The sequence below is a fragment of the Phaenicophaeus curvirostris genome, chromosome 13 (genome assembly GCF_032191515.1).
Source record: "Phaenicophaeus curvirostris isolate KB17595 chromosome 13, BPBGC_Pcur_1.0, whole genome shotgun sequence".
NCBI classification, from domain to species: domain Eukaryota; kingdom Metazoa; phylum Chordata; class Aves; order Cuculiformes; family Cuculidae; genus Phaenicophaeus; species Phaenicophaeus curvirostris.
Window position 1 is genome coordinate 11,894,570 of NC_091404.1, and position 15,837 is coordinate 11,910,406.

The following is a 15,837-nucleotide window of genomic DNA, read 5'->3' on the forward strand; positions in this document are numbered from 1 at the left end:
ACAGCAATGGCACATTATGCTCAAAGGCTGCTGCTTGCAGTCCCCTCTGACCTTCACATCTGCAAAGCCGTATGCAAACACACACAATATGTTGTCTTTGTGACTCAGGTACATGCAGGACTAGGAGGCTGCCTGGGGTCAGCAAATCCATTCAACTTCCAGTCTAGATGGTCTACATTGCACACCACTGAATCCTCCCTGCTGCAAGGAAGTGGGTTTTAGCACCAAAGTGGATGCCTATAGCTCCCATGGAAACGGGAGTTGGGGAGATGGAGGCCATCACCAGGGACTCGGGTCTCTGCTGTGGCTAGTTTTCTCTCAATAGAAACACCCCATTCATTAGATGAGGAGGCACTTATGACAAGACAGGAGTTGGGCTGCATGTACCTGGCCAGCATGTGTCTGTGAAGAGGAAGGTAGCTGCTGAATCCTCATTTCTCAACAAAGGGAAAAACTTTATGTCTCAAGAGACAAGCCAAGTGAAGAGCATCTAGACAGCACCCTGCCTGTGACAGAGCTATGAATAGATTCAGAGGCACCCACAGCCACCCAGGAGGTGAGAAACTGCCGCTCTCTTGCTCCACATTATCCATGTCACCATCTCCCCATCCCTCTGTCTCATGTAGCTACCGACAGCTGTCCTCGTGGGTTTGGAAAGGAGGCAGAAACTGGGACTGAAATCTTGCTCCCAATTCCTCTTATCACAGACACCAAGCAGATGCCACCATGGCCCAGATTACAAAGGGAGCAGGGTACCCAAGTGCAGCATCGCTATCTGAGGACTCACAAGCAAGGATGGTTCTGCAGGCAAGGACTTTTGCTCTGGATATGCTTCAAACACTTCTCAGAGGAGTGCCAGAGTACCTTCAAAACTTCTTACCTTCAAAACTGCCCTGGCAGCCTCCTGAGCAAGGAGCCATCCACGTCATGGGCATGAGCTCTGGGAGGATCTTCACCCTCTGCCTCGTGTGTTATCAGGGCTTCCTCTGAGCTCCAGGGAAAGCCATGGGGGATTGCAGACACACACTTAGGCTCCTTCTTTTCTGCTTCTTCCAGCTTATCCTGCTTTCCCCAGACAGTAGCCTGCTCTGCCCAAGCTATTGCAGATCACCCTGCCTAGCAAAGCATCCAAGTAGCTCTTCCTAGAGCAGAATCAGACACAGAGAGGGTCAGCAGCCACTCACCTAGCACGCCCTTCATTCCACACCACACACAGGGGTCACAGCACTGGAGATCAAAGGTCCTGCTACAACAGCAGGTAATCCAGCCAGGAAGGAGAGATTCACTCTCTCTTGCAGAGTTTATTTGGCTCTAAGAAGGATAAACCTAACTCCTTTATTGTATTTCCCCACCCTCTACCCTCTAGTCCAGAAGATGTAATGTGTCATGTGGCTGAGACCAAAAGGGAACGTTTAGTCCAGGAAAAAATATGCTGCTTAGAGCATGGAGGGTACAGGGGGGACTGAAGTCTTAGAGAGACATGCAGTCTACAAACATCCCTCCTTGCAGACCTTTGCTCTGCAGGCTCTTGCCCCAAACTAACTGTAAGAACTCCCACCCCACAGGCTCCCAAAAGCAGCCAAGGTGGATGTCTCTTCAGGAGGTGGCAAGCTTACAGGCAACCAGTCCTGCACCTCTGTTGTCCAGCTCAAGCCTGGCTTCTGGCTTCAAGACTCAACTCAGACCCTACCATCAGAAACCTGACGAGGATGCCTGGCTCCTACACCCTGTGCTGCCCCAGCACAGCTTATCTGTACTGTGGTGTTCCCATCAAAGGGCAGATCCTGCTAGATTCTACCAAATCCCACCAGCTGATTTACTGACCACCATCTGGGCTCGAGCCTTTTCCCCATAGACCATCAGCCTGGGGAGTTTCTCTTAGGCCATCAGCTGCAGGGCTGGGCTGAGGAGGGCACTAGGGAGAGTCCCATGATGGGGCAAGGAAGCCTTCACCCTCGGGAGCCCAAAGCTGGTGGGTCAGGGGGAGGAGGGGTGTCAGGAAGGCATCCCAGGATTTTCTCTCCATCCCTCCAAGAGAGACGGCTACTTCACCTCCTGTTCGCCCATTGCTCTGAGCTGCTGTCATGGCAACACACTCTAATTCAGGAAGGAATGGCTACTTCTGCTTGTTTAACCGAAGAGGAGGCAGCACCCTGATATTTTGAACATGGAAGGAGCAGGGAGCAAGCAAAACAGTCAGCACTGGAGCTCACAGAGAGGCTGACCTGGACCTGCTCAATGTGCGGGTCTGTAGCCTCCAGCAGCCTGCAAGAGGGGTGCAACGTTCAGCCACTTTGGCTCTGTTCCTCACAGCTAGGAAAATGTGCTTATGGGAATAGTGATACTCCCCCATGCCCCACTGACACCCCACATGCAAACAGGGGTGATAGAGGGCTTGAGCTTCACAGGACAAAGCTGGGACTGAACACCCACCTGTGAGTCAAGACTCACTGAAACACCTCAGGAAGGTCCTCCAATACTCATCAAGGATTGCAAGGAAAACACAGATAGCCCAGCACGACCAAAACCCCTTTGGCAGTGGGTCTTGAGCTGATGGATGGTGGCTGCCTTCTCCATCCATTTCTCAGGAGCAGCCCCAGTATGTTGCACATCCAGGATCACTCATGGAGCATAAGAACAAGTTGAGCATAGGGCCTTTTCTTTGAAACCCCCCTCATACCTGCAGGAAAAGCAGGCAGGGCTTTGATTTCAGAGCTATTGAATTCAAATTATCGTAAGCAAGCCATCCTACCTCCAGGAAGCAGCTGCATGGCAGTCTGGTGACCTTCTACGCCACCTCCACATCCCAGCCCCTGGAGAACAGGTGGAGATCTTGCTTGTGGCAGCCTTCTGGATGCAGTGTCTCACTCCTGGGAAGGCAGCGCCAGCAGCATGCAAGCAGTCCTAGTTCCCTTGGGTGCAGACGAGGCAAAGCCATCTAGGGAGAGCTCAGAGGAGCCCGTGCGGAAGAGCTTGGAGTTGCTTCCAAACTTTCCTGATCTTCAAGAGACTTCAGTCTAGTTGAGCCCGCAGGAAAGACACAATGCAGTCAGGAAGACAGAGCAAGAATGGACCTTGCCCACTGATTCTCATTGCTGAGGTCTGACCCGATCTCAGCAGCGCAGAGCAGACTATTGCAGTAGCACAGCAATATGGAGAAGACCATCACCAAGTTCATCAGCACCAAGATCATCTGTACTGCTACCCCTGCCACACCACACACCAGAACCACAGCCATCAGGGAAGCCATGAGCCAACCGGTCCCACAATTTCTGTGTTTCACACCTTCCCCCCAGCACTGCATGCACCACAACAGCTCTTCTCACAAGGGTGAGTCTGCTGTGCTGCAAGGCTCAGAGACTTTGTGCTAGACCCTGAGCTCAAAGCCAGGCCCACTCTGCAATCCCAAAATCCAGCGGCCCAAACTCATATGAACGCTCCTGCAGCTCGCTGACCTAACTTATTTCTGGAGAAGAATTAAAACCAGATGGTCTCCTATGCTGCAGTCTCCAGCTCTGCTATCCACAGCCTAAGGTGAGATGTTGTGTTTGGGCTTCCTCACAATCCCCAAAATGACCTCTTCACGAACATCTTAAAAAATAACCAAAAAGCAGGCAGCCAGGAGGCAGGACTTGTCATTGTTGTATCGAGTTCTCTCCATTCCCCGCAGCTCTGAAATGAGTACTTACATTTCCCAGAGGCCGATCAGACAGATTTTTCTGGGTATCATCCAGCAACGATTATTTCATTTCTAGAAGCGATGCTCAGAGAGAAGGTAGATCCAGTACCAAACAATGCATTTATTGTTGAACCACTCGAGAATCCTGCAGCTCTCGTAGAGGCAAGTGAGGTTTGAAGGTGCACCCTTTGGTAGCAGCAGGCTTGCAGAAAACATCGACTGGGAAGCCAGGAAACTTTGTGTTCCCTGGCACTGGAAAGGGTGGCTGCCTGGTGAAGCACACACTTCTCCCTCCCTGGGTCTGAACTATCTAGAGGTCAATACATATGCTCTATATTTGGTGTCTCCCACCCACAACACACAGCTGAAAATGCTTGTTTTATAGAATAATATATCATGGTGTGTGGGCAAGTCTCTGCAGGGACTTGCAGATTCTTACAGTGGGTACCCTCAGCTTTTCCTCCCGGATGCCAGCCCCGAGGAGCAGCCCTGGGCAGTCTCTGCTTCCCGTTTCCAGGAGAGCTTTACAGGGGCAAAGGTATGAATTGAAACCCCCTGTAAGACGGGCAGCAGCCAAAGATGTATGCGTGTGCCCCATTCCCGCTCTACCAGGAATTTAGGCAGCCCCCAACTGCATCTGTGCCATTGTCAGCTTCTCTCCAACATCTGCCTGTCCTGCTCACTGCAAAAATCATGGAGCTGCCGCTAATTTCATTAGCAGGCCTGTCAAGCAGTTCATCAGTCTATGATTTCCTGGCTTGCTGCCGCGAGGAAACAAGCAGGATCTGCTCTGAATTCAAAAAGCCATTCTCTGGGGTAATTTGTCTGTAGGCTTAAAATTTCCCAAGTGGATTATTAGCTCAGATTAAAACTAGGGGAGGGAGTGGTTTTGCTTCTCTCTACCCCCGAATAAACCAGAATATCCCCTAAACATCCAGCAGCTCCCCAGCCTGGAGGGAGGAGTTGCCCTGTCCCAGAGATGGGACACAGGCATCACTGTCCTGGGCCAGCTGCATCCCCCCAGTCAGCCCTGCTCCACAGCAGTGGAGAAGCAAAGCCCACAGGCTCTCAACTTGCTGCTTATGCAGGGACAGGATTTGGACAGGTTGAATTCCTCACCGTGGGATGTTACAAACACTGAAAGTTTACCGGACTCAGGGAGAACCACTGAGCTTAAGGATGAGAGCTTGGTGGCTGCTAAATGAGACAACACCTGTGACTCCCAAAACCCCTCAGCACTTGGGATGGTTTAGGTCACTACCTTGCTCTATTTTTCCCTAGAAAGCATCCAGTGGGAGGTGTCTCTGCCCATGGCAGGGGGTGGGTGGAACTGGATGATCTTTAAGGTCCCTTCTGATCCAATGATTCTATGATTAGGTGGCAAAAGGGAACTGAGAAACCCCGGGGTGACGGGGAAGAGGCTCCAGCTGGCCTTCCAAGGAGCTACAGCTCCATCGGGAAACGCTTCCAGCCCCGCGGCTGCCCGGAGCGGCGGTCCCGTGGTTCGCAGCTCCCTCTCCTGGCTCCCCGGTACCGGCAGCGGAGGGGAAAGATGCTCCCCTGTCCCGACCCCGCGGCGGAACTGGGCTGGGGGGATGCTGGGGAGGGATGCTGGGGAGGGATGCTGGGGAGGGATGCTGGGGAGGGATGCTCTGCCCGCCCGCAGGCAAAGAGCGACCCGCAAATTCAAGAGCGATAAATCACAGGCAAGGAGAAAACCGGGAGCCAGGGATCTATGTGTTCTAAGAAAAAGCAGAGCAGAAATCACCTCATCTGCAACTAAAATCATCTTAGTGATGAAAAATAAGAGTATATACATACACAAATATTTTTTTTTAAATACAGAAACCCTACAATTTAATCTAGAGATGACAAAAACGTTTTTATCTTATGCCTAATTCTAATTTTGGTAATCCAGCCTTTCCTCCCCCACCAATCCCAAAAAGTAAGGCTATTATTTTTAAATGGAAAACTCTCATACAAAATGAAAAAGGCAGTCTTACATTGCGGGGAAAACAAAAGACAAAGTAAACACCCTCAGTTTTCCACCATGAGCTTTTCTGGGTTGATACCTCCCCATGTTACATCCTATTATTTTAGCTAAACTATTGGCTGAATTTGACTCAGAGCATTAATTCCTCCAAAATTCCCTGGTCCACCAAACATTTGCTGCTTTGGAAATGAACCCAACCCACCTGGTGGGCCCAGTGGGCAGGAGCAGGAGGTCCCAGAAGCTTGCACGTTGGTCAGGGCAAGCTAAGCACCAGAAGCAAGGAATGAGGTTGCATCCTCCAGTCACAGCACCTGCACAGTATCATTAGACATGGGTGGCATTACTGCTTGTGCAGAGGTTGCTGTTGCTTGCAGGGGTTTGTGGTCTTTCCTGCTCTGCACCCCTCATCAACAAGCTGCTTGCACCATAGAGCCCCCAGGGCTGCAGCACAGCCTGCCAGAGCTTTGCTAGCACATGCAATGGTGCCACATTTTCACCCTCACACGTGTCCCCCATGGCTCTGCCACTCATTTCTGCTCCAGAAGGCAAATGCTGCAAAGCCCCAAAACTCCTACTGAGTACAAGAAAGCCTCCTGCCTAAGAAAATAAATGTGTTCTGCGCTCTCTCTGAGCTACCCACTGCAAAGCAAATACAGGCACAGTTGGGCCCCACCACTGCTTTGTTCCTTAAAAACATGTCATTTCACTCAAACTCTTCCTGGCACATCTGGCCATCCTTAGATAGTGGAGAGAGACAGTTACCTTCTCCCTTTAGCACAGAGACTGTCAGGCCAATGAGCTGCAGGCTCTACCTCTGTATTGTACTTGTCATCCCAGACAGTCCTAGCCCAAATCACACTGTCTGCAGTGTGAGGGCTTGGGAACACCATCCCCCTGGAACGTGAAGTGTTTGGGGTACCAATCCACCTACGCCAGGTGTCATTTGACAACCAAATACAGCAAAAGGAAAAAGAGGCAGGCAGGAGGATGGCAGCTGCCTACCCTTCCAGCTAGCTATCCAACCTCAGTGTGGGTGCTGGAGGTGGCCTAGGTAGTGACAGTGACCCAAGACAAGACTCTGTTTGCAGACTTAAGAGGCACAGATTGGGCTGCCTTTGTTTGAGTTTTGGTATCTTGCAGGTAAGGATTCTCTTGGTGAAGACCGGGTGTCTGCAGACACTCAGTGGAGACTATTTACCTAAAGGCTGAAACCAAAATGTATTGGTAAATATCTGGCTTGTGGTTTGGTCTGGTTTTTTGGGGTGGTTTTGTTATCTGCAAGGAATGTGGCATTTTCCAAGGCCCATCTCTTCCTTGACCCCTTTGTGGATGGGTAGGTAGCACACAGCAGGCTCCGTCCACCATGACTCTGCAGCTCCCCAACATACGTAGGAGGCCAGCATGTTCCATGCAAGGTTCATGTCCCACCTTCTATTAAGGCAAATAGGAGGAAGGAGGTGTGTTGGTCACAGACTTTTTGTAGAAGCTAGAAGGAAATATAGAATCAGAGAATCACCAGGTTGGAAAAGACCCACCAGATCATCGAGTCCAACCATTCCTATCAAACACTAAACCATGGCATATCAGCAGTGGAATTGGCCATTCTCCCCCTTTTTGTGTTCCAAGTCCAAAGTCTCCAATCAAGGCAATGAGAAAAGGGGCAGGCCTAAGGAGGAGCTAGGACAAAAACCTGATTTGAAGCCATCTCAGGAGCTGCAATCAAGGCAGTGGCAGCAGCAGCAATGCTAAGGACCTGAGAGAAGTCTCTGGCAAGGCAGCCACAGGATCTGCCTTGTGAACTAGCCAACACCATCTCAGCACAACACCAGACATCACCTAGCTGACCTCTGCACCCTGCCACTGCATCCCACCAGGTAAAACTTTCTCCTCATCCTCAGATGTACTGTCTGAGCTATCAGAGAAGAAGTCCTCCAGATCCTGCTGCCTCATCTGGGACTCCAGAAGAGTGATGCGCTGCTTGAGCTTCATCTGGGCATCATTGTTCTCTGTCAGGAGCCGGCCAAGGTGTGTCTGCAATGTGTCCAGGTTCAAGGACAACCTATCCAACTTCTCCTCCACGCTGATCCCTTCCGTGCTTTCCTCTGCAGCTGACTCATCCAGCAGCCCTTCCTTGATCAGGATCTCCCGGCCACGGTCTTCCAAGACCTTTTTCGCATCAGGATACTCTGTAACCGCTTCCATAAGATCTTCCTTTGATAGGCAGAAGAGATCAGAGTAACCCAAGCTACGGATGTTGGCTGTGCGCCTGTTGCCCATTTTGCTCCCTTTGATGTTGAGAATGCTGATCTCACCAAAGCAGCCTCCTGCAGTGAGCAAAGCGTACTGTGTTGTTCCATCATCTGCCACCACAGCCAGCCTCCCCTCCTTAATAATGTACATCTCTTTCCCAATGTCTCCTTTCCGGCAGACGTAATCCCCTGGGCTGAACACCTGAAGGCGAAGCTTCAGCACCAGCTCCACCAGCAGACCCGACTCACAGTCCTGGAAAATCCTCACCTTCTTCAGTGTCTCCAGGTGAACGTTGATAGCAATCTCTGCCCTTAACTTATCAGGGAGATTCTTGAGGACTTCTCGTTCATCTACTGTCTTCTTGTTGGTCCACAGGTAGTCAAACCACTTGATGACTTTGGTTTCCATGTCTTTGCTCACCTTGCGGAACTGCATGTAGTGTTTGATGGCATCAGTTTTTGCCTGGAATTCCGCCCTGGTTGCATTCATGTTGGATATCATGGATCCCACATTCCCCACAATGGTGGCGAAGATGAGGACACCAACAAGGAAATCAAAGATCACAAAGATGTACTCTTCATCGCGCACGGGGGGAGGAGTCTCTCCAATGGTAGTCAGAGTCAATGTGGACCAGTAGAGACAGTAAATATACTCCCGGCTCAGATACCCATATTCAGGGTCTGTGATGTTGGGATAGACCCAGGTGTCCTCTCCAAAGCCTATGGCCTTGGAGATGGCAAAATAAATGCACGCATTCCAATGGATAATGACCAGGATGTAAAGAACTAAGTTGCTGATGCGGAAGAGGTTGGGGTGGCTGGTTCTGGTCTCAGTCCTATCAATGAACTCAAACATGCGGGAGAAGCGCAGCAGCCTGTTGAAACGCAATTCAGGGCAGTGCAATCCCACAGCAAAGTATGCCAGGTCGGTGGGCAGAATGGAGAGAACATCCATCTTGAACTGTAAGGTGTGGATGTAGTTATCCCGTAACTTCTTTGGGTCCCTAACCAGGAGACCCTGTTCCAAAAAACCTAACAGAGAAGCAAATGATAGAATTATCTTGGCTTATGTTCAACAATTCTGCAGGTTTTGTAAGCACTTCTGAGAAACGTTTAATGGTATGCTATGCACATGTGTGCATATATACACAAGGTCATGCAAATATTACCAGTTCCACCTGATCTACTCAGTTTACAAGCTTCTGTTATCACTCAAGCCATTCATCTAGCAAAAGCCACCTAAAGATATCACTTAGAGATTTACTCTGGTGCCACAAAGAAATGGGGATACAAAGGTTTCCATCCTCCAGGTCATGATTTATTACCATTCTGACAGGAAATGTATAGCCAACTGCTGCATTCCTAGAACATTAAATTCTACCATTTTTCCATGTAGATAATTCATTAGCTGAACTGATGCAAAATCAGAGATACAGACCTTCAACTATGCCCAAATACTAATAGTAATGCAGGTAATTTTGTACAATTATTCAAAGGTGAAGTTAAAAGCTGGAATGATTAATCTTTCATTCTGAAACTTACTCTGTTTCTCAGATCTTTTAATTAGAATCTTTCTCTCGGGACTGCTTAGTACCAGTGAGTGCCAAGGTAGACAAAACCTTCCTTTCAACAGAGCTGTAGATTAGGCCTTGCAGCTCATCTCCACTTTTAGGGGATTAAAGCAAAGCACTCACAAGCTCCTACTCACCTGTGTGCAGGCGAATCACTAGGTCTCCGATGTAGATAGTGTCTGAGATGTAGTCTAACACCAGCCAGAGGACAACATAGGACTTTTGCAGGTCGCTGAAGCAAGCCCTGGAGAAAGGTTATAAAACAGGGGTTTGAAACCAACAGATCTGCACACCATCTCCAACTGTTACAGCTGAAGAAGCTGATTCCAAGGCTCCTAACTCTGCAAAAAAGCTGGGACACTTGCCCCTCTTCTCCTAGAAATTAAGATCCCCCTCTTCTCTGAAAAATCTGCCCATGAAACTACTTCCCAAATGCAATTGCAGCTTTACCCCAAAATCACAGCCCTTCACAGCCAGGGCCAGAGAACAGATGGTCTGCCTTTGCACCACAGAATTCACAGTGATAGCAGGGATCCCTTTACCTTTAGACCCCACCAGCCCCAGCACCACCAGCAGCAGTTGTTTGATCCTGGCTGAGCCAGGACAACCAGGTGAAGAGGTGGATTAGAGGAGACGGGAACTCTACAGCCTCCCAGCTCACCTGGCTACGAGCAAACACCAGTTATAGAAGACAGGAACTGCAACGACAGCCAGCCAGCGGTAATACCAGTCCCCTGCAGGGTCCACCACAAAGATGTGCCATTTCTTCCTGGAAGCAGAGAGAAGCCAGAGCTGGCAATATATGAATGAAGGGCTAAACATGGAAAATAGGGTTGGAAGAACCATCTGAGCCACATCCTTCCCCCCTTGCACTAGACTGGCTCAAATATAGCTGCAGCTTGAACACCAGTCTGTAAGCTAAACCCAACGCCAGCAGTGCTGAGAAAAAAATGTCTAGCACTTTTGAAGCTCCTTTTTATCCAAAACCGGGCTCAGAGGAAGCTGTTGGACAGTAACACAAACCATGTGGCCTGTGTGCACACAACAACCCAGCGGCAGAGTCAGAAGCAGATATATGGAAGCTTTTTGTTATGTGACATTGCCTCTTCCAGATGAGGAAGGGAGCGGTGCCAGACAGATCTTCAGAGAAGATTAATTAGAACAGGAAAGAAAGCGTTCTGCAGATCAGTGGGAGCACCAGGAGGGAATGCCCAAGCCCCAGAGCAGCAACCTGGGTAGCTGCTGGCTTTGCAAGGCTGCCATCACCATGCTGCTCACAGCTGCCTGCCTGCAGCCTGCTCAGCCCTGGGTCCAGCCTTTGAACTGCTCCCAAGTGTTTGATCCTGCTCATCATGGGACTCTGAGATAAGATGCACGTGTTCCAGCCGCCAGATCTCAGTAGAGAAGCAGAGGAAGAGAAACTCTGTGACAGAGCTGATAGGCTTAGGTGCTGCAGCCTGGTAGGGCAAAACTTCTCCCTCTCCTTACTTCCATCCCTTCCAGCTTTTGAACATGCAAAACTCCCTCCAGTGATAGGAAAGAAAACAACCCACTTGCCAACAGATTCCCTGTGCCCACCCCACCACTTCTGACAGCTTCAAAAGCAAAAACTCTGCCTTGAAGTCTCCTTCCCCAGCGGCACAGGCAGAAGCACCTGCAGTGCCCAGGGCATGGGGACTGGCACTCAGCACAAAGCCAGTAGCAGTTCTTCACATTCACTTGGGGCACAGCCCCAGACAAGCAGGTGCTTCCACCTCCCCATTAAAAGTGCTTATCTTTTGCTCAGAAGTGTGACTTAAATATGTTTTGAGAAAGGGACTCTTTCCTCCCTGGAGCATACAGCACTGAGACATGAGAAGCAGTGACTCACCTGCAGCCACCCAGCAACTGCTGTAACACCTACAAGCACTAATAACCTCAACAGCGGTGTTAATTATGTGGGTAATTTCAGCTTTAAATCACCAGTGCTATGCACAGCAGGTGACAAGAATCACTGGCATTACACTGACAGCAGAGCCAGGGCTGAAGAACCAAAGCTCTGGCTTAACCCAGGAAAAGGGAACAATCATCTGCTTCCTCCCAAAAGCTTTGCACCCAAGGCTTTAACCATGAATGCTCTTACAGCTCTGAACAGCAGCTCACTTTCGGAGTTACCTGTGGAAATGAGGACCTAGAAAACAGCAGAAGTTACCACCATCTCCCCAAGAGCTCACTGGCACCAAGCAGCTCTTTCACAGCACACTTCAGTTCCTTCCGATAATTAACAAGCTCCCCTTAACCTTGCAGGGCAGAACACTTTTTTCCATGGCTAGTAAAGACCCAGATACAAGGCTCAGATATTTTTCTTCTACAGAAAACAGTCATTTGCTGGTGTTTTAATTACTGTGGATGATGGTAGGGTCCAGAGTAGTCCATGAGATTTGCCCTTTAATTAGCCAGCCGAAGAAAAGCCAGGTTATTGCTTTTTCACTGGGAGTATGAGCCAGGGAGATGAAAGGGCTGGATTTGAAAGAACCTTTTCAAAAAGCTGCTGTCACAGTGTCTGCTCTTGGTGGGAGGAGCATGGGCAGCAAACAACCTCCCTTCATCTCCCTTCATCCTGCAAATGATGAATGAGATGGGCAAATCCCATGTGTTTGTGCTTGCTGTGGTCTCCTGAGTGGAGATGCCCCATCCCTTGGCTTGTCCCCACCTCCTCAGACACATGAGTTGAAGGTGCATCCCTTTACAGACCCAGGGCTGGCTCCAAATGCCAATCCTAGTGCTGAACTGCTCTTAAAATAAGGAGGTCTTCTAGCCATGCAATTTCCTGTCAGGGTATGGACCAGTGGAGAGAATCCACCCCTGGTGGACCAGGTCTTTTCCACAGGGATAGACTACCAGGTTCTGTGTGCCTCCACAACAGCCCAGAAAAGCCAGGCTGGCTGGTGGGACAGGGCCTGGAGAGGACAGGGGAGACCCTTCCCACCACTGCATCCTAACTGCCCCTTTCCCACCACCATCCTCCTTCATTAGCCATCACTTTTGGAAGCCCCTGGCTGGGGCCACAGGGAAGGGACCCTACTTTTTATTTTCCTCCTCAGTCTCCTCATCTTCCACATAGTTGCCGGTGCCTGCAGCCACTGCATGGAGCTCAAGACCCTGGAAGCGTTCAAGGAAGGGGTCTGGCCTTTGCTGCTCCTCGTGCAAGCTCTTGCTGGCCCAGTCCCTCAGCACCATTACCAGACGGACTATCCTGGACAGGGGAGAAAGGCAGAGTCAGGAGGTGTCTGTGAAGCAAGAAGAAAGTAAAATCTTGAGAGCAAGCAGGGGAGCTACATCTGAGAAATAAACTCACGGCTCTCTCTCAAGCCCAAATGTTTCCTACTCCCCCTCCCAACATTGATGGTGTGGGACCAAGAACATACAAGCAAGAGAGCCCATCCTGGCAGTCCCACGGCTCTTTCCCCAGTTCTGCTTCCAATCCCACAGGAACATGAGGAAGGTGTGGTGCAGAGTGAGGCTGCCTGCGAGAGAAAGGAGCCCCTGAGCCCTCCCAGGGCCCCAGAGGTGCAGGGAACATCATGTCCCTCAGCCCTCCCCATGGGCACGGGGGCACAGAGCAGCATTCACAAACTCTGATCTTGAATACCACACAGCAGCTGGGGATCCTGATCCTATGCAAGTCCCCAGTGTCAAACCCAGGCACAAAAAGCTTGGCTCACCCCAGCCCGGCAGCACACACAAGTACCTGGCCAAGGTTTGCCTGCCTTGGAAAGTGGAGGCAGCTGGCTGCTCCCCACCATCCAGAGGAGCCCCTCTCTGCAGCTCTGGAGAGGTGTCATCCTGGGCTGAACAGGTCCTGCAGTGGGGAAATAGGGGGGTTACAGCCACACTGTGTCACCACGGCGCGTGCCCACAGTCACGAGCTGGAGGAAGCAGGCAGCTGAGTTTTGGCATCGCAGCCCTGCGCCCGCCAGGTCTCAGCAGACACATCGAACCATCCCTCCCCTCCTCAGCCCCACCACTGCCTCCCTCAACCAAGGTAGGGATCAGCCTGACCTCCTGGTGCTGAGCCCTGTCCCCTCCACCTCATCCTCCACTCGGGCTTGCGCAGTGGGGCAGGGGTGGTGGTTGGCTGGGGAGCTGTGCAGGTCATTACTCTTGTCCATCGTCCTCCATGTGAGACCACAGGCACACACACTGACCCGAAGGCCTACGAAGAGCAGAAAACAGCCACGACGAGAGCCAGGCAGGACACATCACATGGTTTGAACACAGACACACAGCACAGCATGAAAAGACTGAGGGTCACACCCCACAGATGTGCCCACCTCATGTTTTCCACCACCTGCCATTGCTGATGGTGCAGTAAGAGTCCTGCAGAATATTTTGCCTTCCCCAAGGCAACTTCCCCAACTACAACTGCCTATGGCCCATGAAAGATGCTCTCATCATTATTCAGGCTCCTCAGCCATCAGTGGGAGAACAGCTTCCCCAGTATCACAGGCAGCCTTCACTGTCCTCAGCATCTGCAGCCCATCACGCACTCAGAGAGTAGCCCATGGCTGTGAAAACTAAAGCAACTGCAGGAAAGAAAGGAAAGGTTCCCCAGGAAAGGTACAACCCAACCCAAACTGATGGGGCCCCTAAAGAGAGATCAGGCTGAACCTGCCTGTCCAGGATCCTGGTTCTGCCCCGTGTTCCCTGCACATACAGTGGCCAAACACAGTCCTTCGCACCTCAGCACCAACCCGGAGGTGAAGGCATTGAGGCTGAGCGTGGGACTGGACCCACTGCATCCTCATATAGACCACACCGTGCAAACACCTCATAGAAATACAGACTTGCACATACACAGGCACAAAGGCATCTAGGCATTGCCCAGCCCTACCTAGACTGCGTATTCCCACGCTGGCACCCTGCCTGGTCCCCCCAGGGCACAGTACACCCCCCCCCATACCCACAACACAGGGATGAGGCAGGTTCCTCGAGATGACATGCTTGTGCTCTCACACAGTACAGCCCACAGCCAAGGTTCTGTTTGGGGAAAAGCAACGCCTTGCACACCTCTAGCAATGCACACAAAGACTACATCCACGCTGCACGCACTGGGACAGTCACACATACTCAGTCAGTCACCTCCTTGGGGCAGCAGAGCTGCTGACGAGAAACCGCTGCTGTCCACTTACGAGCCTGGTGTCCCCCGAAGCCTTCAATGCTTGGCTGTTTCCTAACTTGGGCTAGCAGGGATAGCTGGGGAGCATCCGTTCCCCAGGAGCCTCCTGGACTGAGGTTGGAGTACTCGGGCTTTTAATATGCCTGTTGAGCTGCAAAGTAAAGCCAACACAAGCGAAACTGCCTGCACTCCTGCCCTTCTCCCCTGCCCAAGTTGAGGAGCGGGTGAGGTGGTCAGGCAGCACCTGGCAGTGGCAGAGAGGCCTCTGCGGTACGTGGGGAGGATGCACATGCGTGTGTCTCATCCCTACAGCACGCCCATCCCCTGAGCAACCTCAGCAGCAAGGTGCACTTCAGAGAAGTTCACAGCAGCTGCCTCTGTGTCTGGGGGATGAAAGTGGAGGAGGGAAATGTGCTGCTCAGGGATGCTCCATTTCCATATCCGTGTGTCCCCTTCTCTCCCTGCCACCTCCTTGGTGGCTGGAGGGACCCTAGACATCTCCCATGGTAGAGCCCAGCTAGAGATGGCAGCCATCCCAAGCAGCTGTCGGTCCAGGAGAACCTGAGTCCCCAGCAAATCTCAGGGAATAGTCACTGTCCACCCCAGGACAGGCACAACCAACAAATCCCCAGCTGGGCTCACACCCCGAGCACAAGAGGATGCACCAGGATTGCCTCCCGAGCTGCCTGCTTCTGCTCTGCTCTCAGCCTCCTGCCCTGCACAAAAACAAAGCTGGTGACTATTTCCCTGCTTCACAGGCTCTGCCACAGCTACTGCTGTGATGGAAAATCTGCAAAAGTAGTCATGTTTTATCACCCTCCCATCCAGTTACCTGTTCTTATGCTCAGGGTGCAGGAAGCCAAATGCGCTGCTCTGGATTCCCAGCAAAGAGAGCTGCAGAGCTTGAAAATATCATTACATACATCTTTCACAATTTTCTGCCCTTGCATTTTGGTCACAAAGCCATTCTAATAAGCAGCTGGCAAAACAAAAAAAAATTTGCATCCTTAAAGCAATAAGGAAGAGGCTAATTTTTACACCTTACCTCTAGCATCCAGACACTTGAAGTGGCTGAGGGTGGATCTGTCTCTGCCCTGTGCGAGGCTGATCTGAAAGCACCAGCACCAGGACAGGAGTGCTTTCATTTACAAAGGTTTACTTTTTTTTTTTTTTTACCTTCAAAACTT

The 15,837-nt window shown here is 51.0% G+C and overlaps 1 protein-coding gene across 1 annotated transcript; it reads right to left on the reverse strand.

The window, feature by feature from the left end:
• Positions 1-6,645: 6,645 nt before the first annotated feature.
• Positions 6,646-14,903, reverse strand: CNGA2 (cyclic nucleotide gated channel subunit alpha 2). The gene is made up of 7 exons (XM_069867503.1): positions 14,664-14,903; positions 13,534-13,687; positions 13,223-13,333; positions 12,557-12,727; positions 10,154-10,261; positions 9,630-9,736; positions 6,646-8,953 (listed from the first exon to the last, which is right to left on the reverse strand). Exons 2-7 carry the CDS (start codon positions 13,641-13,643, stop codon positions 7,509-7,511), a joined length of 2,052 nt encoding a protein of 683 aa, XP_069723604.1. The 5' UTR covers positions 13,644-13,687; positions 14,664-14,903; the 3' UTR covers positions 6,646-7,508.
• Between the last annotated feature and the right edge of the window lie 934 nt (positions 14,904-15,837).

What these genes read in the sequence shown, in the direction of transcription:
- CNGA2 (XM_069867503.1), bottom strand. Translation starts at nt 13,643, where the DNA reads ATGGACAAGAGTAATGACCTGCACAGCTCCCCAGCCAACCACCACCCC. An exon ending in GGCAGGCAAACCTTGGCCAG is followed by an intron (nt 12,728 to 13,222) that starts GTACTTGTGTGT and finishes TCCCCTGTCCAG; the next exon opens with GATAGTCCGTCTGGTAATGG. An exon ending in TGGTGTTTGCTCGTAGCCAG is followed by an intron (nt 9,737 to 10,153) that starts GTGAGCTGGGAG and finishes ACCTTTCTCCAG; the next exon opens with GGCTTGCTTCAGCGACCTGC.